This window comes from Sciurus carolinensis, chromosome 2 (assembly GCF_902686445.1).
Source record: "Sciurus carolinensis chromosome 2, mSciCar1.2, whole genome shotgun sequence".
Taxonomy (NCBI): Eukaryota; Metazoa; Chordata; class Mammalia; order Rodentia; family Sciuridae; genus Sciurus; species Sciurus carolinensis.
The window spans coordinates 126607272-126630331 of NC_062214.1; the positions used below are offsets into that span (position 1 = coordinate 126607272).

The 23060-nt window shown below is 48.2% G+C and overlaps 3 protein-coding genes across 6 annotated transcripts; 2 read left to right on the forward strand and 1 right to left on the reverse strand.

Annotated features, from left to right (window-relative positions):
• Window positions 1-514: 514 nt before the first annotated feature.
• Psme2 (proteasome activator subunit 2) lies at window positions 515-4066 on the reverse strand. Its single transcript, XM_047539452.1, has 11 exons — window positions 3950-4066; window positions 3614-3646; window positions 3131-3193; window positions 2802-2888; window positions 2662-2692; window positions 2479-2576; window positions 1633-1701; window positions 1420-1487; window positions 1207-1261; window positions 734-820; window positions 515-639 (listed from the first exon to the last, which is right to left on the reverse strand). The coding sequence occupies exons 1-11, from the start codon at window positions 3995-3997 to the stop codon at window positions 559-561; spliced, it is 720 nt and encodes a 239-aa protein (XP_047395408.1). The 5' UTR covers window positions 3998-4066; the 3' UTR covers window positions 515-558.
• Window positions 4067-4359: 293 nt separating this feature from the next.
• Rnf31 (ring finger protein 31) lies at window positions 4360-16513 on the forward strand. The gene is made up of 21 exons (XM_047539447.1): window positions 4360-5251; window positions 5339-5485; window positions 5629-5784; window positions 6009-6068; window positions 6168-6243; window positions 6481-6658; window positions 7124-7511; window positions 7665-7955; window positions 8197-8445; window positions 8550-8735; window positions 8848-9054; window positions 12241-12414; window positions 12496-12594; window positions 12684-12773; window positions 14093-14207; window positions 14323-14441; window positions 14710-14823; window positions 14975-15032; window positions 15731-15827; window positions 16095-16263; window positions 16372-16513. Exons 1-21 carry the CDS (start codon window positions 5063-5065, stop codon window positions 16423-16425), a joined length of 3216 nt encoding a protein of 1071 aa, XP_047395403.1. The 5' UTR covers window positions 4360-5062; the 3' UTR covers window positions 16426-16513.
• On the forward strand, window positions 16442-22070 carry Irf9 (interferon regulatory factor 9). 4 transcript variants are annotated; one of them, XM_047539448.1, is made up of 9 exons: window positions 16532-16664; window positions 18146-18326; window positions 18636-18819; window positions 19050-19180; window positions 19271-19385; window positions 19490-19561; window positions 20222-20563; window positions 21655-21770; window positions 21923-22070. In XM_047539448.1, exons 1-9 carry the CDS (start codon window positions 16657-16659, stop codon window positions 21992-21994), a joined length of 1221 nt encoding a protein of 406 aa, XP_047395404.1. In that variant the 5' UTR covers window positions 16532-16656; the 3' UTR covers window positions 21995-22070. The 4 variants fall into 4 exon arrangements, with proteins under 4 accessions (XP_047395407.1, XP_047395404.1, XP_047395405.1 ...); XM_047539449.1 differs by lacking the exon at window positions 16532-16664 and adding an exon at window positions 16699-17175; XM_047539450.1 differs by lacking the exon at window positions 16532-16664 and adding an exon at window positions 17218-17710.
• The last annotated feature ends 990 nt before the right edge of the window (window positions 22071-23060 follow it).

The window sequence follows — 23060 nt, forward strand, 5'->3', positions numbered from 1 at the left end:
GGGAGCAAAAAGGACAAAAAACAAACAAACAACAACAACAAAAAACAGATTTTGCAAATCATTCTTCCCATAATGTTCTGTAATACATTTCCTTTACCACAATGACTATGAAGGACTTTCCCCCTCTCCCAGGCCTTAAGGAGTTCAGCTATTCGCCCTGAACCTTCCCAGGGAAACCTCATTCTCTTTTCAGGCTTGCTCTAAGCTGAGGATTGTTTTTGTCATTCCTGGACCTCAGCCACACAGCTTTCGGGTCTATCCAAAACTTGATTATTTCTGTAAGGGCTCTATTCAGATGTCATCTTTACTGTGAAACACTCATAAGACCACCGGAAGGGAATAACCTCGTGATATTCCAAAATGTGGAACATCTGCATAGCATATAACAATTTCCACCCAGTTCTTTAAGAAGACCTCTTCAGAAGATGAGCATCTAAGTCATTTTTGTCTTTTTGGCACCTTTTCCCATTCCCACCACATTCACCTTCAGCACTCAATAAATGCACACCACAGGTAATCACACAGTTTAGGTCATTTATTTTTCTTCTAATCTTGGGCTTAGTACATAGATGGTTTCTCTTCACCCTTTGGGTTGACAATTTTCTCTAGGTTGCTGCTGATGATATGATAAAGCTCAGCCTGGAGGAACAGCAGAAGAGGCAGAAGTGAGGTTCTAGCCTCCAGCACCACCCCATCCATCCACCTCCCTTAGGAGTCTTTATTCCACACTCACATAGAAGGCCCTGAGGTCCAGAACCATGGCCCTGAGCTCCCCATAGGCTGCCTCATCTCGTTCATGCACTAAGGCCCGGTAGTCCATCTGGGATGTGGGAGGCAAAGCTGAGTCAGTCCCATGGGAGGCTGATTCCTCATATAGGGAACAGGTAACTTAAACTCCTACTCAGCACCAAGGAAGGGTATCCCACAGGATAACAGAGGGAAAAATGTCAAAGTTGTTGAAGCCCAAATCAGTTATTGTAGGCTTTTTCTTTTTTTCTGTATTTTTTTCCTTAAATTTTTTAGGGGCAGAGTTTTTTTCTTTGTTACTTTTTGTTATTACTTTTTTCTTTTTTTAAAGCAATGTTTTTTGGCTTAATATTCTCCACATTGGGAAAGTCATGAAGAAGACCTGGAGTATCTCTTCCCACCCACCTCTAGTCCCACACATAGTCAGTCAGCTAAAAGACTGGTGGATTGCACACTCACTACATGGGTCTCCTTGGAGGCCTTGGCCACAGCATCCCCACGTTCTGAGAAGTACCTGTCAGAAGCAAAGGATATAACACAGCAATCTGTGTTCAGAGAGATATATTCAGATCCACTTGCCCTACCCAGAGTCTCCCATCACCCTGATAGGTCTGCCTAGTTTTGGCAGTGCTAAAGGGATGTCCCTGCAGTCATTCATGCCGCAGCCCTCACTTGGAAATGGATGTCTGAAAGGCTTCCACTTTGGTCTTCACAGCATTCACCCTTTCCAGCACCTTTTCCTGTGGTGAGTGACACAGGAGGCAAAGAAAACACTTCATCTTCTCCCTTCTTCATTATCTCCCTCTCCACCTAGTTCATACATAGCTTCTATGTCTCATTCCCAAGTTTCCTTTCTCTCTGTGTCTCCAGTCACCCTTTTCTTACCTGGATTGCCACCCCAAAATCATTTCCGTCCTCAATCTTAGGGATCAGGTGCTGGATCCAAGTGATCACCTATGTTAAGAGGAAGAATCATTCAACAAACCTACTAGGTTCTTCCTATTATGCCACTTTCTAATAATAGCTTTATTTAATTGAACACTGATTATATGTCAGGCACTGTGCTATAAATTATTTATCTCATTTAATTTTTAATTGTCACAAGTGTGTATAGTGGTGGTTGTTTTCAATATTGTGGATAATACCCAAGGGCACTCTGTTGCTGAGGTCTATCCCCAGCCCTTTTTACTTTTTACTTTGAGAGAGAATTTTGTTAAGTGGCCAAGGCCAGCCTCTAACTTGTGATCATCCTGCCTCAACCTCCCTAGGAGCCACTATGTACAACCAACTTATATGTTCTTATTGTACCCATTTAACACATAAAACACTGAAGTCACAGAACATCTTTTTTTTTCTTTTTTTCCCTGAGTTACAGAACGTCTAAGTGACTTACTTAGGGTTATCAACTAGGTAACTGAGAAAATCAGGATTTGAACACAGATTCCCTCTAGGATCCATGCCTTTAAACCAATTCACTATATCCTATCATCTCCACTGTGTACCTGACACAGCAGTAGAACCTGGAGGTTTTAGAGGTAGATATAGCAGAGTCTCAGATTTCAAGGGTGACACCATAATAGCAATGAGATCAAAGGGTATCTAAACCCAAAGCACAGAAGAAGTTTCTTTGTTTGGGACTAGGTCTCTGAATGAAGAACTTGCATCTATGAAGGAAATCAGGGTCTGACCCTGTTTATTTTTTCTTCCCACTCTCCTAGTTCGCAGGCTTACCAGAATGCATTTCTCTTTGAGAGTCCAAACTTCTGGCTTAACTAGAGCAAGCAGGGCCAGGACCTTCTCGTTCCCAGGGAGAAAGCCACACTTGGGAACTGTGAGAAAGAAGAGATTTGGGACCTTTCTCCTCTAGTAGTCAGGGTCCATTCCCCCTTCCCTGGTAACCCCTTCTTCCATTACCTTCTTTCTTCTCCTGCTTATCTGTTTCCATCTAAGGCAAGAAGGGGGTAAAGAAGCTTTCTTTAGAAAAGTCACGAAGGTCAAAAAGCTATTATCTCAATTGGGTTTATAGTCTGACCCCTGTACCCTGGGTACCTCACCTCATCATCCTTGGGTGGGGGGTCTGGGATGGGGATGTCCAGGGGGGCCCGGAGGGAAGTCAGGTCAGCCACATTGAGAGAGTCCTCCTACACAGAGTTCAGTGTCAGTGGCTGCTCAGTCTCTTCCCTTCACCCTGAGTCACAGCCTTCCCTCTACACACTCCATCTGCCCTTTGCTTTGCAATCTAGGATCAGGCCTTACACCATTCTGATACTCTCAATCCACCACTCACAATTGCTCTCTGTGTGCTGAGCCCAGTTGCTAGCTAAAGAGGGTGGACAGAAAGGAGAGGCAATAGGATGGGGCAGAAGGGATGCATACTACTCACGTGCAAAAGCTGACTCAGGTATATGATTTTCTGTGGCAAGAATCTGTAGAGGAATTCCTCAGCCTGTGGGTTACATTGCAAGGGTGGGGAACCATAGAAAATCATCAATGAGATGTGTGAAAAGTGAGACTGGACAGGCCCTTGGAAATTATTGAGTCTGAGACTTACGAATGAGGAAACTGAAGTCTTGGAAATGAAGGGACTTGCCCATGCTTCTAAGTGGCAGAACCAAGTTTAGACTGAGGTGTTCCTGCTTTGAGGATCATACCTTTAACTCCCCATCAAAAGAGGGGAGGGAAGTGGGGGAAGAGTTCTTAGAGGGTCAGATTAAAGGTAGAAATCAATAATTAGGAGTTCATCTTGGGTGAAGACTTGGTAAGAGAAGTAGGGACTAAAACTAGGGTGGATTTGGGGGTCGCTGAGAGGTTGTAACCCTCAAGTATTGCTCTAAGATTCTGGATCAAATCACTTGAATTCACTTACCTCCTGGAAAAGATTTTGTCTGAAGATATCCACCTGAAGAGAGCAGTACCCGGAGGTTGGTTTAAGGGTTTTCAGTTGTCAAGAGTAAGATCCCAAACCCAAAGGGGTGCCCTGCACTGTGGCTGAGGCCTTTTTCACAAGCCGGTTTTCTCTGGAAGTCCCTGCTCAGTACAAAGTGGTGAGAGGGCAGAAATCCGAGAATCCCCGTGCAGAAGTGAAAGCATTATAGAGAGGTTGGGGGAGTTCACTAGCTCGGCCTTGGTCCCCGGGAGCACATAGCTTGGCCTCCATTAGAAGGGATCCCCGTCCCCTTCCTGGTTTCCGGCACCCCGTTACCTGTTTTCGGGCCTCCCCACTCAGGCGCACCCCACAAGGCTTGGCCATACTGCTCCAGTTGCTAGATCTCGGTTTGCTAGCCCCAGCTTTCGCTTTCACTCCCCAGGTCCAGGCCCGCCCCCCTCAGACCCGCCCCCTTTAGGCTCCCTCCCCCTCGCCCCCGGCGGGCCGCGAACAGTAGGTAGTTCCTCAGCCATTGCCAGCCAGTTGCCACCAGGAGGGGCGGTGCTGGCTGGGTCGCAAGCCCAGGGGCTGTCCAAGGGAGGGACTAGAGTGGGAACGCGGAGACAGGAACAGGGGATGTCCCTCGGAGAGGGGCGGGCTTATGGCAAGGGCAGTCCAGGGGAAGTCAGAATTGGAGTGAGAGGGGTGGGAGGAGGGAAAGTGGGTATCCGGTGTCCGGGATCCCCCGAGAGGGTTCGACTCTGAGGGTAGAACGGAGAGGAATCCGAGCGAGTGGACGGGATAGAGAGGAGGGCGGAGGCGGGCTAGCAATATGTGGAAGAGAGCAGGCGCGAAGAGGACGCCTTGCCTTGAGGACAAATAGCAGAGGAGACGGGATTCGCTTGAGTGGGGGTAGGCCCGATCAGAATCGGGTCCTCGGCAGGGTGGAACTTCCCCGGTGGGAACCGTAGCATAGCAGGATGCTCGGGATAGAAGGCGGCTTTAAGCAAATAGGTTAACCCCACGCTTGGGGCTACCCGGAAGGGGCGGAGTCAGCCTGGGGAAGGCGGGGGAGGACTCTAGAATTAGAGAAAAGTGCTGGGAGGTGCTGAGGGAGGAGCCGGGCGATTTACCTCCTCATTGGTTGGAACCCTGTTGCCCTTTTGGCCACGCCTCCTCGTTTCCTGACGTCACCCTTCCTCTTTAAACCCCTCCTCTTCCTCTGTACCGGGTGGGAGTCCCGCCCTCTTCCCTAGTACTTCCTGTTCCCAGCTAACCCTGTCGCTGGGCTGGAGACCCAAGAGTGACCGTGGCTTGAGTGATACCCGGAGGCTGCGGGGAGCTAGTCAGGCCGCAAAATCCAACGTCAGGCGGGAGGGGTGGCTCTCCGGCCGCGCGCAGACTGCGGTCCTGGCGGGAGGCGAGGCTGGGGCTGACTCCTGTCTCGGGATGCCGGGGGAGGAGGAGCAAGCCTTCCTGGCTGCCCGCAAGAAGCTGGTGAGCGCCCTGAGGAGGGATTCTGGACAGACCTTTTCCCTGGAGCAGCTCCGGCCACTGCTGGCAACCTCCCTGCCGCCAGCTGCCCGCTACCTGCAGCTGGACGCCACACGCCTGGTCCGCTGCAACGCCCGTGGGGAGGTGAGACCAGGCTCTCCCAATCTAGCTCTGGAGGAGGACGTAGGTCCTGGGACCAGCTAAGTTCACAGGTCTGCTCTCTGCTCCCAGCCGCGAAAGTACCTCAACACTTTGTCCACGGCCCTGAATATCCTGGAGAAATATGGCCGCAACCTCCTCAGCCCGCAGCGGCCACGGTACTGGCGTGGGGTCAAGTTTAATAACCCTGTCTTTCGCAGCACGGTAGACGCTCTGCAGGTGAGACTCTTGGGCCTTAAGGGAGAAGGGGACTAGACCTGGGCTGGGGTTGTCTAGAAAGGGCCTGAGTCTTAATGGGGAGTGGTCCAGTCCTCTTGACAACAAGGCCTGCTGGGCGGTGACTGGTTGTGAATGTGTGGCAGGGGGGCCGGGATGTGCTGCGATTGTATGGCTATACAGAGGAACGGCCAGATGGATTGAGCTTCCCAGAAGGTCAAGAGGAGCCAGATGAACACCAGGTTGCTACAGTCACACTGGAAGTACTGCTGCTTCGGACTGAACTCAACCTGCTGTTGCAGGTGAGATGTTCCTTTAGTTCTGAGATCTTAAGTACCAGGCTGGTAAGTCCAGCCTAACTGAAGTCAGTTTGAGGAACCCCATGCCCTAGAACCATGGACCTTGTGCCCACAACAGTCTGAGGGCTCCTGGTACTGTTCTTCCTGTGAATGTTAGGAAACCAGGTCTTGGAGAGTCTTGTTCTATCTAGAACTCTAGGTGGGAACCTTTTTTATCTTGTTTACAGAATACCCATCCAAGACAGAAGGCCCTGGAGCAGCTGCTAAAAGACAAAATTGAAGATGATGTAAGGAAGGCAGGAAGGGTGCTGTTGAACAAAGGGAACAGGAATTGTGGGACTCCGTGTCCCCAAACCCTTGCCCATTCTGTGCTCATTCTTCCTCAGATGCTGCAACTTTCAGAATTTGACCCCCTACAGAGAGAGATTGCTCCTAGCCACCTTACTATACCCTCTGCCCCAGGTATTATTGACCCTTTGGAGGGACAGTAACTATATTGATGGAAATTTGGGTACACCTCCTCCTGTCTTTTTTGTTATCTTTGTTGTCGTTCTTGTTTTTTTGAAGAGATTAAAATTATTTCATTGGGTCCAGATGTGCTGAAAAATACTCTTATGATTTGCCTTCATCTATAACAGAATCAGATACATCCTGATCTTTTTAAAAATGACATTCTGCTCTTTGGCTCCCATTTTCCAGACTCCACTCCTGGTCCCTGCTTTCTCTGTGGTTCTGTCCCAGGCACACTGCACTGTCCAACCTGTAAGCAGGCCTCATGCCCGGCCTGTGACCGCCTGTTCCATGGACACCCATCCCGTGCTCATCACCTCCGCCAGACCCTGCCTGGGACCCTCCAGGCCACCCATCTGAGCCCTAGGTGAGAGGCTTTCTCTTCTTGGTGGAAGTGAAATTAAGAGAACTTAAGATTATTTAAATATCTATTGTGTGCAATGTTCTGTGTTACAGACTGTTAATAAAGGATAAGCAGCTAATTATAGCCCTCAAGGAGATTACAGACATATATATATCAAACAAGTGGCAGTCATAGTAAGATAAATTATTATACTATACAGATCTAAAGGATAAGCTCAATCAGTTGGCAGTATTTTAATCACTTAGTATAGGTCAGGCCTTATGTTAAGGATATTTACCTGGGAGAAATGAGCTATAGTCTGTCATTTAAATGTTGAAGAGACTATGGGTATGGGAGTGTTCAGACAGAACAGCATGTGCAAAGACCAGAGCCATTTGTCATTACCTAAGAAGTGGGAGATAACCCAGGGGTGAAGGACCCAGGTACCAGGTTCCACCTCAGCAGGTTGTATCTGCTTTTCTATTACAGTTTATCTGCCTCAGCCCAACCACAGCCCCACTCGACTTCCCTGTTAGCCCTAGGAGACAGCTCTCTTTCTTCACCTGATCCTGCAAGTGCCCATCTTCCCTGGCACTGTGTTGCTTGTGCCATGCTAAATGAGCCTTGGACAGTGCTCTGTGTAGCCTGTGATCGGCCCAGAGGCTGTAAGGTGTTGGGGTTAGGGATTGAGGATCCCCAAGGAACTGGAGGCCTAGAACCTGAGCTTTCAAGGGGTCAGTGGGCCTGCCAGAGCTGTACCTTTGAGAACGAAGCAGCAGCTGTGCTATGTGCCATATGTGAGCGACCTCGGCTGGCCCAGCCTCCCAGCTTGGTGGTAGATTCCCCTGATGCTGGAATTTGCCTGCAGCCCCTTCAGGTAACCTCTTCCTGGTCTTCTTTATTTCTACTTCCACCTCAGACCATTCTCGACTTTCCCATTCCCTGTTTCCTTCAATTCCTCCAACTCCCTCTAGTTCCATCTTGAACCTCTGCCACCTAGTCAATAGAACAATTTTCTCTACCTTCCCAGCAGAGGGATTCTTTGCTGTCTTCTGTCCAGACTCAAGTCTGGTACTGTATTCACTGTACCTTCTGCAACTCGGGCCCTGGCTGGGTATGTGCTATGTGCAACCGGACCAGCAGCCCCATCCCTGTACAACATGCCCCCGAGCCCCATGCCAGCTCTTTGAAAAAGGAACTTCCAAAGTCTGGGTCTCCACGACACCTCAGTGCCCCTCTGCCCAGTTCCTGTGGAAACCCTGAGAAACAGCGCCAAGACAAGATGCGAGAGGAAGGTCTCCAGCTGATGATCATGATCCGGGTGAGGACTGGGCCTGGAATGAAGTGGGACTGAACTGGAAGGGCAAGGAAGATGCTGTAGCTTCTTAATAGGAGTCCTTATAAAACTTGTCATTGTTAGCAGCATCTGTCTCTTATTGAATATTTCACTATACTATGCAGTAGTCATGTGACCAGTATGTCTGAGCCACTGTCAGCATCTTTGGTGAGGGTGAGGATGCTCCTGCTGATGGGCCTTCTGTCTGGGTGTGACTATTCCATAGGAAGGAGAAGCTGCAGGGGCCTGTCCAGAGGAGATCTTCTCAGCTTTTCAGTATTCAGGCACCGAGGTACCCCTACAGTGGTTGCACTCAGAGCTGCCCTATGTGCTGGAGATGGTGGCTGAGATGGCTGGACAGCAGGACGTGGGATTGGGTGCCTTTTCCTGCCAGGAAGCACGGAAAGCCTGGCTGGATCGTCATGGCAATCTTGATGAAGCTGTGGAAGAGTGTGTGAGAACCCGAAGGAGAAAGGTACCAGCTGTGTTGGGGGTGAGATAGGGTTGAGGGTCCCAGAGTCTCTCACCTTCTCCCTTGTTTTTCCCTTTTTACTTCCTTTCTCTCCTCCTGATTTATAGGTGCAAGAGCTCCAGTCCCTGGGCTTTGGGCCTGAGGAGGGGTCTCTTCAGGCATTGTTCCAGCACGGGGGTGATGTGGCACGGGCCCTGACTGAGCTACAACGCCAGCGCCTAGAGCCCTTCCACCAGCGCCTCTGGGACAGTGGCCCTGAGGTCACCCCATCCTGGGATGGGCCAGACAAGCAGGTGCTGGGAGTAGATGAGGGGCCCAAGAACCCACCTAGAGGGAAGACTGAGGGCGAGGATCCCCTGCAGTCTGACTACCACTTCTCTCTTCTCCTTCTGAATCACATTACAGAGGCTGGTCAGACGACTTTTGGCAGTCTACACACTTCCCAGCTGGGGCCGGGCAGAGCTGGCACTTTCACTGCTGCAAGAGACACCCAGGAACTATGAATTGCTGGATGTGGTAGAGGCTGTGAGACAAAGCCAGGACCGGGCTTTCCTGCGGCGCTTGCTTGCCCAGGAATGTGCTGTGTGTGGTTGGACTTTGCCCCGCAACCGAGTAAGCCACTCCCCGTTATACCTGGCCTTGAAATTACTCTGTTACCTTTGGGACCCTCACCTCATTTTTATCTGACCCTGTCTTATTTTCTGTAGTTGCACAGATACCTCTGAAGGCTTCTGAGAAGGGGCACACAGGAAGAGGCTGCCTTCTCCCTTTCTTTAAATATTCTATTATGGCAATTTTCAGATGTAATATTAGTCAGCTTTCCATTACTATAACAAAAGCCCAAGATAAACAACTTATAAAAAGGTTTATTTTGGCTCACAGTTTTAGAGGTTTCAGCCTGTGATTGGTTGTCCTGTTGCTTTTGCTTATGTTGGCACAACATGGAGGGAGCATGTGGTCGAGCAAAACCACTCATCTCATGACAAGAAAGTCAAAAAAGAAGAGACCAGGGTCCCTACAATTGTCTTCAAGGGCAGCCCGCCCCCATGACCTTGCCATTAGACCCCACCTCCTAAACACATCACCATCTATCTCCTACTATTGCCCACCTGGAGAGCAAGTCTTTACCACATGGACCTTTGCAGAGTACTTAGGATCCAAACTTTAACAAACATACAACTTAAAAAAAGAAAAAAGCAGAGGGACAGGGGCTATAACTCAGTGGTAGAGCACCCCTGAGTACCAAAAAAAAAAACAAAACAAAAAAGGGAAACCACCATAAAATAGTAGAAGAAACTAGAAAATTATTAATGAATTCCCTGTCCCCACAACCCCTCCACCCTCAGTGTACTCATCACCAAGTTTTTGCAATTACCAGTGTATGCTCAATTTGGATTTCATCTATGTACACATGATTATTTTTGAAGCAAATCTCAGATGTCATATAGTTTATCTGTAAATATTTCAGTGTATGCATCTAAAAGGTAGAAATCTGGAAAACATCTACAATATCATGCCACACCTAAAAAGAGCTAACAGTAATACAATAATTGTTTTGGTCTTGTTTTGTTTTAATTTGAGACAAGGTCTAAGTTGCCTTGGCTGGCCTTGAACCTGGGATCCTCCTGCCTCAGCCACCAAAGAAACTGGGGTTACAGGTATGCACCATTGTGCCAAGCATTCTGTAATGTCATCAAATATCCAGTTGGTGCCAGGCATGGTGTTGCATACCTATAATCTGAGTGACTTAGGAGACTGAGGCAGAAGGATTACAAGTTTAAGACCAGCTTAGCAACATGTTGAGATCTTGTCTCAAAATTTAACAAAAGGACTCGGGGGCTGGGGTTGTGGCTCAGTAGTAGGGCACTTGCCTAGCATGTGTGAGGCCCTGGGTTCAGTCCTCAACACCACATAAAAATAAAATAAAGGTATTATGTCCACCTAAAACTAAAAAATACATATATATGTGTGTGTGTATATATATATATATATATATATATATATATACATATATATAAATATATGTATATATATATATATGTTTTTTTTTTTTTTTAAAGGGCTGGGGTGCTGGGGATATAACTCTGTTGGTTGCCTCAAAAGCATGAGGCCCTGGGTCAATCCCCAACACCGCAACAAAAAAAAAAGGGCTGGGGATGTGGTTCAGTGATTACGTGTCCTTGGGTTCAATCCCTGATACCAAAACAATAAAAACAAAAAAATATCCAGTTGGCATTTGACCTGGTGATAGATACCTGTAATCCCAGCAACTTGGAAGGCCGAGGCAGGAAGATGACAAGTTGGAGGCTAGGCTCAGCAATTTAGTAGGGCTCTAAGCAATTTAGCAAGATCCTATCATAAAAAAATAAAAAGCACTCCTGGGTACAATCTCCAGTATCAAAAAAAAAAAAAAAAACAAAAAAATCTAGTTGGTAGAAATAGGCCCTTCTTATCCCCTAAGTCACTTCTTAAACTAGGTCAGAAGTGGCAGTTCTTGGGTCAATATGGTCTAATTTAGTCTTGCTCTGTGTTTTTCTTTTATTTTTTATTTGAAAATAGTTGTAGATTCATAGAAAGTTGCAAAAATAGTACTCGTCACCTACCTTCTCCTAATGGTTACATATAATTATAGTGCAATATCAAGACCAAGAAATAAGCCAGGTGTTCCAGGCTCAGTGGCACACTCCTGTAATCCCAGTGACTTGGGAGGCTGAGGCAGAGGATTGTGAGTTCAAAGCCAGCCTCAGCAATTGTGAGGTGCTAAAGCAACTCAGACCCTATCTCTAAATAAAATACAGAAAAAAACGAAGTCATGTGTGGTGCTCACCTGTAATCTTACTTGGGAAGCAGGAGGATCCCAAGTTCAAGGCTAGCCACAGCAATTTTGTGAGATCCTCTCTCAAAAATTAAAAAGACTGGAGATGTAGCTTAGTGGAAGAGTACCCCTGGGTTTATCCTCAGTACTGAAAAAAGAGAAATATACATTGATAACATTCTTCTTGTTCATTATTTGCTTGATGTGTGTAGTTCTTTGCAGTTTTATCCCATGTATAAATTCATATAACCACCACTGTAATCAAAATACAGATTGTTGAGCCAGAACAGTGGTGCATATCTATAATCCCAGCTAGTCAGGAGGTTGAGGCAAGAAGATTGCAAGTTTGAGGCCAGCCTGTGCAATTCAGCAAGACCCTCTATCAAAATTAAGAAGGACTGGGGATATCACTCAGAGGTAGACCACTCCTAGGTTCACTCCCCAGTGCTGCAAAAAATTAAAAAGTAAATAAGTAATGAAGATACAGATTGATCAATTGACCCAAAGGAACTGTCTTGTTATCCCCTATAGTCAGCCTCCAGTCTCCCAGCAACCATTAATCTGTTCTTCAAGGGGGCTGGGGAGATAGCTCAGTCGGTAAAGTGCTTGCCTTGCAAGCACAAGGCCCTGGGTTCGATCCCCAGCACCGCAAAAAAAAAAAAAAAAAAAAAAAATCTGTTCTTCATCTCTGTAGTGTTGTCATTTTAAGTTTGCTATTTGTATGTTTGCTTTTAATTGAATGAATGCCTTCAAAGAAATTCCATTTACTTTAGATGTTGCCATTGCCTGTTTGCCTGTACTCAGCTGTCTTCAGACATTTGGGTTATTGAGTTGCCTACCTGGCACATGTTGGCATTTGAGGTTGCTACCCCTGCCCAGTTAATTAGACCCTAGTTTCTCAGTGAACACCTGGCAACTATCCGTTCCTTGGCCTGGCACCTGTGGCTTCTTACTCCTTCCCTTTCTTCTCCCCACTCTCCTAGATGCAGGCTCTGATTTCCTGTGAGTGCACCATCTGTCCTGACTGCTTCCGCCAACACTTCACCATCGCCTTGAAGGAAAAGCATATCACAGACATGGTGTGTCCTGCCTGTGGCCGTCCCGACCTTACTGATGACACACAGTTACTCAGCTACTTCTCCACCCTTGACATCCAGGTAATGCAGCCCCTAGGGTTCAGGTGCCTATGCATCAAATAGGAATCCTCCCTACCCACTGCCTCTGCATCCTGTCCTCAGCTTCGGGATAGCTTAGAGCCAGATGCCTATGCATTGTTCCATAAGAAGCTAACTGAAGGTGTGCTGATGCGAGACCCCAAGTTCTTGTGGTGTGCCCAGGTAAGTGCCCTGCCCAGAACAACTGACTGTGGAGGGACAGGACATGATGCCAGGTCAGTTCTCAAATAACTTTATGCTCTTGCATTCAGTGTTCCTTTGGTTTCATATACGAGCGTGAACAGTTGGAGGCAACATGTCCCCAGTGTCACCAGACCTTCTGTGTGCGCTGCAAGCGCCAGGTGAGTTATGTGCATCCTTTCATAAATATTTACTAAGCTACTGCTAGGTACTGCATTAGATTCAAGGAGTGTATTGGAAGGCAGAATAGACATAAGCTCTGAGCTGAAAGATGTAGGAAGCCAGGCACAAGGAGAAAAGGAAAAAGGTAGGGGTGGGAAGAAAAAAGGGAGGAAGAAGGAAAAAGGAGAAAAGGAAGAAGGAAAGGAGGAAGTAAGGAAGGAAATCAAGGAAGCGAGGAATAATTATACAAAGGGCATAAGTACTATGAAGAAATCAAGTGGGAATCTGTGACAGGAAAAAGAGCATGGACCTATTGAAGTCAGGGAACTCAGAGAAGTCTTCTCTAAAATGGTTTGGTTTAGTTTAAGCTCAGACGTGAAAGTTAAGAAGCTAGCCACACAGAAAGTATTTGGGGAGAAAGAACAACTCAGGGAAAGGCCAGAGTTAGAAAAGTGTTGTACAGCTGGAACCTTGAGAGCAAGGGTGAGACTGGGAGGTAGGTAGAGAAGAGATAGCTGCCAGATCAGGACAGCCTTTGAGGCCAGGTGAGGCAGATATTTGCCTCTAATTCTGAGACTAAGCAAGGGGTGATACCCTTATTTATCTTTAAGAAGTTCAGTGTTTGAGCCCAATGTGGTGGTGCACACCTGTAATCTCAACTACATGGGAGGCTGAGACAGGAGGATTGCAAGTTCAGGGCCAGCCCGGGCAACTTAGTAAGACCTATCTCAACATAAAAAATTAAAAGGGCTGGAAGTGTAGCTCAGTGGTAAAGCACCCCTGGGTTCAATCCTCAGTACCATGAAAAAAATAAAAGTTCAAAGTCTGATACCTAAAAACTTGCATCTCTGTTATGAAATGTGACAATAAAATGAATACCCAAGACCCTACTTCCAGACCTCAGAACTAGCACACTACTAATACGCTTCCTGACTTCCCCTTTGAAAGGTCTTTTGGCTGCACTGGAGAGTGGGCTATTGGGGAGCAGAAGTAGTCGCCAAGAAACTAGTAATTCAAGCAAGTAATTGAGGCCAGTATCTGATGATGGCTTGGAGTAAGATGGTAGCAGTAGGGATGAAGAAAAGGGACAGGGTTGAGATAGGTTTGGATGATGAAAACAATAAGAATTATGAATGAATATGAGGTGGTGTGAGGAAATGAGGAAACCAAGATGGCTCCTCAATTTTAGGATTTGAGCAAATGGTAGATGGCAGCAACATAGACTAAGCTAGGTACCACTGGATGGATATAAGTGGAGGAGCCAGCAAGAAAGGGCAGGGATAGAGCTTCCATGCCAAGCCTACTTTCCTTCTGCCAGTGGGAAGAACAGCACCGAGGGCGGAGCTGTGAGGATTTCCAGAACTGGAAACGCACCAATGACCCAGAATACCAGGCCCAGGGCCTTGCAATGTATCTTCAGGAAAATGGCATTGGTGAGGTTGCTTCTCTTGACTTGTCTACTGAATAGTCTGTCATTGGCAGTAACTCTCTTCTTGAAGGCCTTGAGTTGCAGTGGCAGCTCCAGCCCTGATCTAGTGTCCCTTACAGACTGCCCCAAATGCAAGTTCTCATACGCACTGGCCCGAGGAGGTTGCATGCACTTTCACTGTACCCAGTGCCGCCACCAGTTCTGCAGTGGCTGCTACAATACCTTTTATGCCAAGAATGTGAGTTCAGAGAGTGGGGAAGGAAGAGAAGGGTGAAGGGTGGGTGGCTGCCGTTGATTTGAGTGGCGAGGCCATTAAGAAGTGGCCCAGGGGAAGAGGAGTTCAGTGAGATGTAAAGCACTTCTCTGTGTCCTCTTTCCCCTTTGCTTGCTCCAGACCCTCCAGTGTCTCCATCTCCCCTCACCCCTGTACCTCTCACATAGGGGTTCTTGAGAGTCAGGACCCCAACAGTCTCCAACTTCCCCTCTCCCATCTGGGTTTCCACCAGAAATGTCCAGACCCTAACTGTAGGGTGAAAAAGTCCCTGCATGGCCACCACCCACGAGACTGTCTCTTCTACCTTCGGGATTGGACTGCTGTCCGGCTTCAGAAACTGCTTCAGGTCAGAGGTCACCAGCCTTGCTGAGTTTGCAAATTTTCCAGGAAGAGGAGATAGGGTCCAGGGTGGGCAAAATGGAAAGGTTCTATGCTAGGAGATTCTACAGTAACTGGTATCAGGGGACATAATGCCATTTGTCTTTGCCCCTCCTCAGGACAATAACATCATGTTTAATACAGAGCCTCCAGCTGGAGCCCGGACAGTCCCTGGAGGTGAGTGTCAGTACAGGTCTCTGAGAAGAGAAGGTAGTGTGTTGGGTGCTGCCATGTGATAGATAAAGGGGAATCTTGTGTCTGGAATCACTTGTGTGTCTTTTGACAAATTAAACTCCTTATGTCTTGTTTCTTCCTCTGTAAAATGAGAGTAATAATATCCTCTATGCAACTAAGCTGTTTTACATAAGATATCATTAAAGCAGTGATCCTTAATGCTGAGTTTCTTCTCACATTCTCAAATGATAATGATTCATTAATTAACTCCATGAGTATTTAATGAGACCTGCTAGCTGCAGGGTACTGTTTTGGGTTCCATGGGGGCAACAGAAAAATGTTATATAAGATTCTAACCTACCTTACTTCTCATCATCTAAATAGAGGTAAGACCTCCACAGAATAAGTTAACTAGCTATGCTGGAGCTAAATAACAACCAAGATAGCTGTCTCAAGGGAGTATGTGATCATGGGTCAAGAGTCAGCTTGAATAAAAGTAGAACAGCAAGGTCCCTGCTTCTGTATCAGAGTTTGCTGCTGATGGTGTCTCTGAGTATCTCCCAGACCAGGGGAACAGGAGTTCCTGTTTTCAGTCCTCTCTCTGGAAGCTGCCTCCCCATGCTGCATGCATATCCCAGTTCTCCAGGGGCTTTGTGGTCAATGTCCTTCTCCCAACAAAAGATCCCTTCTCTTACCCTTAGGTGGCTGCCGAGTGATGGAGCAGAAAGAGGTTCCCAATGGGCTCAGGGATGAAGCTTGTGGCAAGGAAACTCCACCTGGCTATGCTGGACTCTGCCAGTGAGTGCCAGGCAGGGCATGGAGCATGGTATTGGGAATGGGGAGAGAAATGGTGAAGGGTACACCCACACAGTAAAACGGGAGCAGTAGATCCTGTAAAGGTTGGGCAAAGGCATGGATGGATAGTAGCAGGCAGCATACACTGGCTGGCACAGCCTACTAGTAAACAATCTAGTTTGCCTGAGAATTCAAGTGCCCACCAAGGTGCTAGGCACACTCAGTTAATATTAGCCAGAAAAACAAATAGTCTGCTCTTTCATCCCCCAGGGCACACTACAAAGAATATCTTGTGAGCCTCATCAATGCCCACTCATTGGACCCAGCCACCCTATATGAGGTTGGGGAGCTGGAGACAGCCACTGAGCGCTACCTGCATGTGCACCCCCAACCACTGGCTGGAGAAGATCCCCTTGCCTACCAAGCCCGCTTGTTACAGGTAAAGCCTTCACTCAACCTTATCTCTGACACCACCCTCTGGAAGTCTCCTGTCCCAAGCTGTTTATATCTCCAGGCTTCTGATATCATTATCCTCTTTCTCCTGCAGAAACTGATGGAAGAAGTGCCCTTGGGAGAGAGTATCCCCCGCAGGAGGAAGTAACCGAGGGCAAAGGTCCTGATGAGGATCCTGTGGCCCAGCTCCCTCAGGAACAGCTCCAGCACCAATAAAGAGGCATCTTATTGCCCCAGCTTCTTGGTGGTCCTTCTTCCTGGCCCCACCATCTGGGGGCACCAGGGAAAGGGGGGTGAACAGAGTTTGCTGAAAGGGCCCTCTGCAGCCTACCATCTGATTCATTGTGGACCCAGGGCCAGGAAGAAATTGACACTACGGATGGGCAAGTGAGGCCCTCCCCATCCAGCCACCCAGTCTAGGCTTCTTTCTCCCTTCATCCTTCCATCAAATTCAGCTGGTATTTGAGGTCACCAGGAGGGCACTGTGGGGGAACACAGATACAGCAACACACAGCAATCCAGAGGCTCCAACCCAGACTTCAGGAAATAGCCTCACTGGGGAAGCAGCAACATCACACAGAGAAGGTTAGATATAAGCAAGGAATTTATGAGAGAAGAGGAGAGGAAGGAACCAAACAGGAATTGATCCAAAAAAGAGGTCCTCCTGGGCTGACAGTGAAATTCTAACAGTGAGACTCTCAGATGCTGCTTCCCCCTAGTGGTAGCCAGTTGCCCTGCAACTCAGACCATGTGATTTCTGGGAAAAGGACCTCCCAGGAGGAAACTGAAACTTAAGAGGGTGGGGACTGTAGAAAGGGGTGGAGAGATCAGGAAGCTGCCTAGGCTGGAGCAGAGCTTAGGTTCCCGGATCTCTGAGACAGCCTGCACAGCAACTCAGGTAAGAGTAGACAAGATGGGATTTTTGCCTGGTATCTGGAGCTGGAAGAGCCAGCCATTTGGAGGTAGGGGTTGGTGGCTCCTGGGATCCTTCTGCTAGACAGAGATATAGAAAGCCCAAGAGTCAGGAAGCAGGAGGTTTGGCATGAGAGTGGGAGACCGATAAGGGCCAATGTCCTAGGCCCTGTAGGCAAAGGGCATAGAAGGACTATTATTTGTCTATGGAGGAAGGTTCTTGTCCCAGCTTCAGATGACCCTGTTTATTTTCTTGTCTTTTGGCCCTGCCCACCTAATGCTGAAGCTCCACCCCTGTCCCCGTGCTCTGTCTTACATGTAGGACATAGGTGTGGAAGGATAAATTGTGGGAGTGGCAGTTACAGAGGGTTGATGGACATTTCGAGCAGATAGAGCCTCTGCAGATACTTACAAATCTAGACAGAGCCTCTGACCAGAACATCAAGGGAATTCTCTCTGAAATAATACCTATCTGAAAAGTCTTGAAATTAAGACTAAATATCAACTTCATATGTTAAGAGGTTTGTTGGTTTTTGTGGGGTTTTTTTTTGGGGGGGTGCCAGGGCTTGAACCAGGGGTGCTTAACCGTTGAGCCACATACCCAGCCCCTTTTTTATATTTTTAGTTTTCATTTTGAGACAGTATCTAGCTAAGTTGCTTAAGTACTCTCTTAAGTTACTGAGGCTGGTTTTGAATTTGTGATCCTCCTGCTTCAGCCTCTCAGTTTGCTGGGATTATAGGCATGTGCCACCATGTCCAGTGAATTTTTAAAAAGTAATAATTGTTAGTGACGGTAGAAACAAAATAGTTCTGCCTCAGAGAATATTGAGGTATGTCTAGAGCCAAAAGAAGATGAAAGGCTCTAAAGTGTTGCTAGAAACTGACCTCAGTGGTCAGAATCTCAGTAGATGTTCTCACAGAGAGTTCTGATGCTTCTTGCTCCTCTTATCTCTCAGGATGGCAACAGGCAGGGCACGCTCTACCCGAAAGCTCCGGAAATGGGTTGTGGAGCAAGTGGAGAGTGGGAAGTTCCCGGGAGTGTGCTGGGACGACACAGCTAAGACCATGTTCCGGATTCCCTGGAAGCACGCAGGCAAACAGGACTTCCGGGAGGACCAGGATGCTGCCTTCTTCAAGGTGAAGAGCCTGGAAGTCACCATCCCCTCCAAGCAAGGGTTGGCATACTTCCCCTTGAGCACTTTTGTCTGCCTGGGTTTCAGACAAAGGGCAGATTGGAGAGTAAAACCAACTGTGTCATTTGCGGAGTTCACATTAAACATTTATTAAGGATTTCAAGATGTCAACAGCAGAACACAAACCCATTGCAAGCCCATTTGCGTTAAGGACCTATGCAAGTGCTCAGGCTGCAAATCTGTGAAGCCAGTCCTGTTGGAGGGACAGCTGGTCTGTGTGACAAGTTGCCTCTTTGCTTCCTCTCTTTACTAGGCCTGGGCTATATTTAAGGGAAAGGACAAGGAGGGCGACATAGGAGGCCCTGCTACTTGGAAGACTCGCCTGCGTTGTGCCCTCAACAAGAGTCCTGAATTTGAAGAGGTTCCTGAGAGGGGCCGTATGGATGTTGCTGAACCCTACAAGGTATATCGGCTGCTGCCACCCGGTACCCTCCCTGGTAAGTATTCCCTTGTTGAACCCCTTCTAGAATCAACAGATTGGAGCAGAAGGATGGAGATATGAGCCTCTTGGGAAGGTGGTGGGTCTCCCTCAGGCCTCTCAGAGTCTACCCTGGGAAGCTGCTATCCAGGTTCCATTCCTAGTCCTGCCCATCCTTTCACTGCTTCAGTCCTCTCCCCTACCCGCTTTCCCTTCCTTAACCTTTCTTTCCTCTCAACAATTCCACAGCCCAGCCAGAGACCCAGAAATCACCATCGAAGCGACACCACAGTTCCATGTCCTCTGAGAGGGAGGAGGATGAGGGTACCATGAACAACTGTACGCTCAGTCCTACCTACCTCCAGGACCCCCTTGATAATGTGAGAGCTGAGAGCCAGGTGGTAAAGAGTGGGCCTAAGGGCAGGGCAGGAACTAGAGAGATGGGCTCATGATAGACATTGTGTCTGCAGGAGGTTAGGATCAATGGGGAAGCAAGCCACTCAGACCGTAGGAGCAGTAATAGCAGCAGCAGTAGCAGCAGCAGCAGCAGCAGCAGCAGCAGCAGCAGCCCTGAGCCACAGGAAGGTACCACCTCCCCAGCCTCTTGTATTGTCTCCCCGGTCACACCCTTTAGCCCTTGGACTCCCCAGTCCCACTCTGAATGACCAGTGCCTTTGCTTGCCTTCCAGGTGCAGATACCACTGAGGCTACTTTTCAAGAGGATCAGGTATCCATGGAGCATCTTCTCCCTCTGGACTCAGGTACTTGACATTTCTGACTCTTTCCTGTTCCCTTCCCCTTGGGTCTGCTTCTTTTGACCTTGCATGCATTGTCTAGTCTGCCAGTTACAGCATACTGAGCCCACCTTACTTAGAGGCATTGGTTTCTAGGCAGTGAGAATTCCATGCACTTGGCCAGACTCCACAAAACTTTTTTTCTCAAAATTGACACCATACATACTCTGTTCCCCTGGCCATCCATGTTAAGACATTGATTTCTTTGTGTTCAACAGGCCCAATTTCCAGGGACCTTCTCGTAAAATGCAAGACCTTCTTATAAGCTGCATTAAAGCACTGATATGGATGAACCCATATGCTAGCTATTTTTCTGAGTAACAGGAAAATCTAACAGGAAGCCCCTAATTGGCCAGTGAGGGAGAAGTAGGAAGAGTGAGGATGAGGAAGGCAAGGGACCCTTTCTAACCTAAGATGGTACAGTTGCTACCCCAGCCCCATAGCCTTCTTTGTCTCTCCCAGACCTTGTTGGTTTCCCTTTCTGGGTCTCATTAGCAAAATGAGGCCATAGGATGGCAAGAAGCTCCACTTCATCCTGTGTTGACCAGGTGTACCCCTGCGGGGAGGGACTGCTACAACCTGCATGCTCCTCCAGCACCTGGTGCAGCTGGGCTGTTCTGTCCCCAGACTACTCGCTGCTGCTCACCTTCATCTACAGTGGGCGTGTGGTAGGCAAAGCCCAGGTGCACAGCCTGGACTGCCGCCTTGTGGCTGAGCCCTCAGACTCCAGGAGCAGCATGGAACAGGTCGTATTTCCCAAGCCTGACCCATCAGAGCCCATCCAGCGCCTCCTGAGCCAGATCGAGAGAGGCATCCTGGTGGCCAGTAACTCCAGAGGTCTCTTCGTACAACGCCTTTGCCCCATCCCCATCTCCTGGAATGCACCCCATGCCCCACCTGGGCCAGGTCCGCATCTGCTGCCTAGCAATGTGTGTGTGGAGCTCTTCCGAACCACCTATTTCTGCAGAGGTAAGGCTGCTCCAGCTGGGTACTTAAGCCCTGCCCCCTGCCTCTTGAGTATTCCTGGGTCTGATTGATGGGTCCTGCCATCAGCCTGTCCACTAGCACATCCTCACTGTAACTTGTGCATTGCACCCTGCACTTGTGTGGTGCACATCCAGTGTAGTCATACACTCTGATCCCTGGCAACTCTCCTTCCCTAGACAAGGTCATGGAAGATTAGGTTCAGGTGGAGCCTAGCATGGGGAGCATCGTCACATTGAAGTACACTGTAATTATATGAAGTTGAGGAGACAAGTCAGCCCAGAGATTTTGAACCTTGTGGCCTTCTCCTACATACACACTGGCACACACAACTCTCTGCATGTGTGGGAAAGCCAGTGCATCTTAGATACCCTGGCCCCACTGCCCCGTCTCTACCATACTCCATTTATTCCCTAAAGCTGTCCCTCTCTCCCATCCAGTCTTGTAATTCCAGTCTAGCCTCCACTCAACTCTAAATCTGACCTTAAGAGTGGGGCTAGGAGCACAGGAAATACAGAGTATGGGTGTTCCCATATCTGTGTGGGTACCCTAGTGCTGGAAGGGTATGAGCAAGCAACAAAGGTGTTAGCAACCAGGGTTGCTGCCCTCTAGGATGCTAAACCCTCAGTGGGTAACTTTTCAGGTTGAGCTGCTACCTCTAAACACTTTTTGAGGAAGGGGCTCCCTTTCCTATTTGCACATGGGTGAGCAGCAGCTTAGTTTCTGGCATTCCTCCTGACCCACAGCTCCTTCTCTGACCTTGGCCTCCATGTGGCCCCATTCCTACCTCCTATTTCTACAACATGGATTCCTTGATATTCCTCTTTGTCTGAGGGCCCTCTTTCTCCCTGCCCCCTTTCAGTACTGGGGATTGACCCAGGGATGCACTACCATTGAGCTACATTCTCAGTCCTTTTTATTTTATTTTGAGACAGGGTCTCACTAAGTTACCAAGGCTAGCCTTGAACTTGAGATTTTCCTGCCTCAGCCTCCCAAGTCACTGGGGTTACAGGTGTGTGCCACCACACTCGGCTTTCTTTTTCCTTTTTTCTAACCTTTGCCCCTTTTTCTTTTAGACTTGGACAGGTACTTCCGGGGCCTGGGTCCCCTACCCAAGTTCCAGGTAGCACTGCATTTCTGGGAGGAGAACCCTGACCCCAGCCATACCTCACAGAATCTTATCACAGTGCAAGTGAGTTCAGAGCAGGGGCAGAATGGCCTGTCTGCTGGGGACGGGGGAAGTGTTAGAGGAGAAAGAGTCTTCTTTGTGGAGAGGGAGCTCCTGGGGGTAGTGTCTATCCTGCTATGCTCCCTGAACCCTGTTATTCATCTCTTCCCATACAGATGGAGCAGGCCTTTGCCCGACATTTACTGGAGACTCCAGAGGAGCATGCAGCCACTTTATTCCTGGTGTAGAATGGGGGACCCACCTGCTGCCTCACCTCTCTATTCCCCCTGTCTTCTTTGAAATACACTCATTCTTCACTCTGTTTTTCTGCTTCCCTTTGTGATGACTGCCATGGCTGCAAATTACATCCTTGAACTTCTTGCCCACCCTGGCTCATGAGAAACTCAAGGATTGTTTTCATCCTTTTAAAAAACTTTTTGTGACATACCCTCTTTTTTCCTCTAAAGAACTGGGAAATTCCAAGTGGTGAAAACTCAGAGGGGCCTCTCCCTCTTCACCCAACCTCCAACTCAAAAGCCAAGCACTTTATATTTTCTTCTTAAGTCTACTAAGGATTTAAAATTAAAAAAAAATTATTGAAAGATGAATCAGTGTCTGATTTGCTGGGAGAAGTTGGCACTTGGGTTCTATTCCTCGTGACATATCTAGGCCTCTTTGCTCTAGTCTCTCCATACATCCTAGCTGGGACAGTGTCTTGAATCTGTGGGTTCTGGACCTGGCACTCTTCAGAAAGGTACCCACTGGGTAACCAAGGTCAGGGAGAGGTTGGAATCAGCCACCAAGAGGGTCTGGGCCTATAAGCAAACAGCTAGACACACAGCCACCATCTTCACATTGGTAGATCTGGACTCGTTTTTTGCTAGACGTCTCTGCTTCAGGCCTGGGGTTGGGTTGAGGTCTAAGCAAGGAGGAGATACTTGAGGTTGACCTGAAACTATGGTCTAGAAGCCCTGGGACCTGGGGGTAGAGGAAGGAGAGAGAAGAGCTGCTGAACGTCCTGTCTCTGAGGCCATATCAGACCCTGATGCCTTTTCCTCCAGCACAGTGTACTGTCACCCAACAGAAGGGTGGTCCCAAGCTGGAAGAGGTGGTGGATTCCTATAGTCCCAGCAACTCAGGAGGCTAAGGCAGGAGGATCAGAAGGTCAAGGCCAGCGTAGGCAATTTAATGAGACCCTGCCTCAAAAAAATTAAAAAGGGCTGGGGATGTGGCTCAGTGGTAAACTATTTGTCTAGCATGGGTGGGGCCCTGGATTGCATTCCCAATACCTCCCTCCCACAAAAAAAGGTACTC

What these genes read in the sequence shown, in the direction of transcription:
- Psme2 (XM_047539452.1), bottom strand. Translation starts at nt 3,997, where the DNA reads ATGGCCAAGCCTTGTGGGGTGCGCCTGAGTGGGGAGGCCCGAAAACAG. An exon ending in CCCCACCCAAGGATGATGAG is followed by an intron (nt 2,693 to 2,801) that starts GTGAGGTACCCA and finishes TTCTTGCCTTAG; the next exon opens with ATGGAAACAGATAAGCAGGA. An exon ending in TTTCAGACATCCATTTCCAA is followed by an intron (nt 1,262 to 1,419) that starts GTGAGGGCTGCG and finishes TGCTTCTGACAG; the next exon opens with GTACTTCTCAGAACGTGGGG.
- Rnf31 (XM_047539447.1), top strand. Translation starts at nt 5,063, where the DNA reads ATGCCGGGGGAGGAGGAGCAAGCCTTCCTGGCTGCCCGCAAGAAGCTG. An exon ending in GGCTTCAGAAACTGCTTCAG is followed by an intron (nt 14,824 to 14,974) that starts GTCAGAGGTCAC and finishes GCCCCTCCTCAG; the next exon opens with GACAATAACATCATGTTTAA. An exon ending in ACCAAGCCCGCTTGTTACAG is followed by an intron (nt 16,264 to 16,371) that starts GTAAAGCCTTCA and finishes TTTCTCCTGCAG; the next exon opens with AAACTGATGGAAGAAGTGCC.
- Irf9 (XM_047539448.1), top strand. An exon ending in AGGATGCTGCCTTCTTCAAG is followed by an intron (nt 18,327 to 18,635) that starts GTGAAGAGCCTG and finishes TCTCTTTACTAG; the next exon opens with GCCTGGGCTATATTTAAGGG. An exon ending in AGAATCTTATCACAGTGCAA is followed by an intron (nt 21,771 to 21,922) that starts GTGAGTTCAGAG and finishes CTTCCCATACAG; the next exon opens with ATGGAGCAGGCCTTTGCCCG.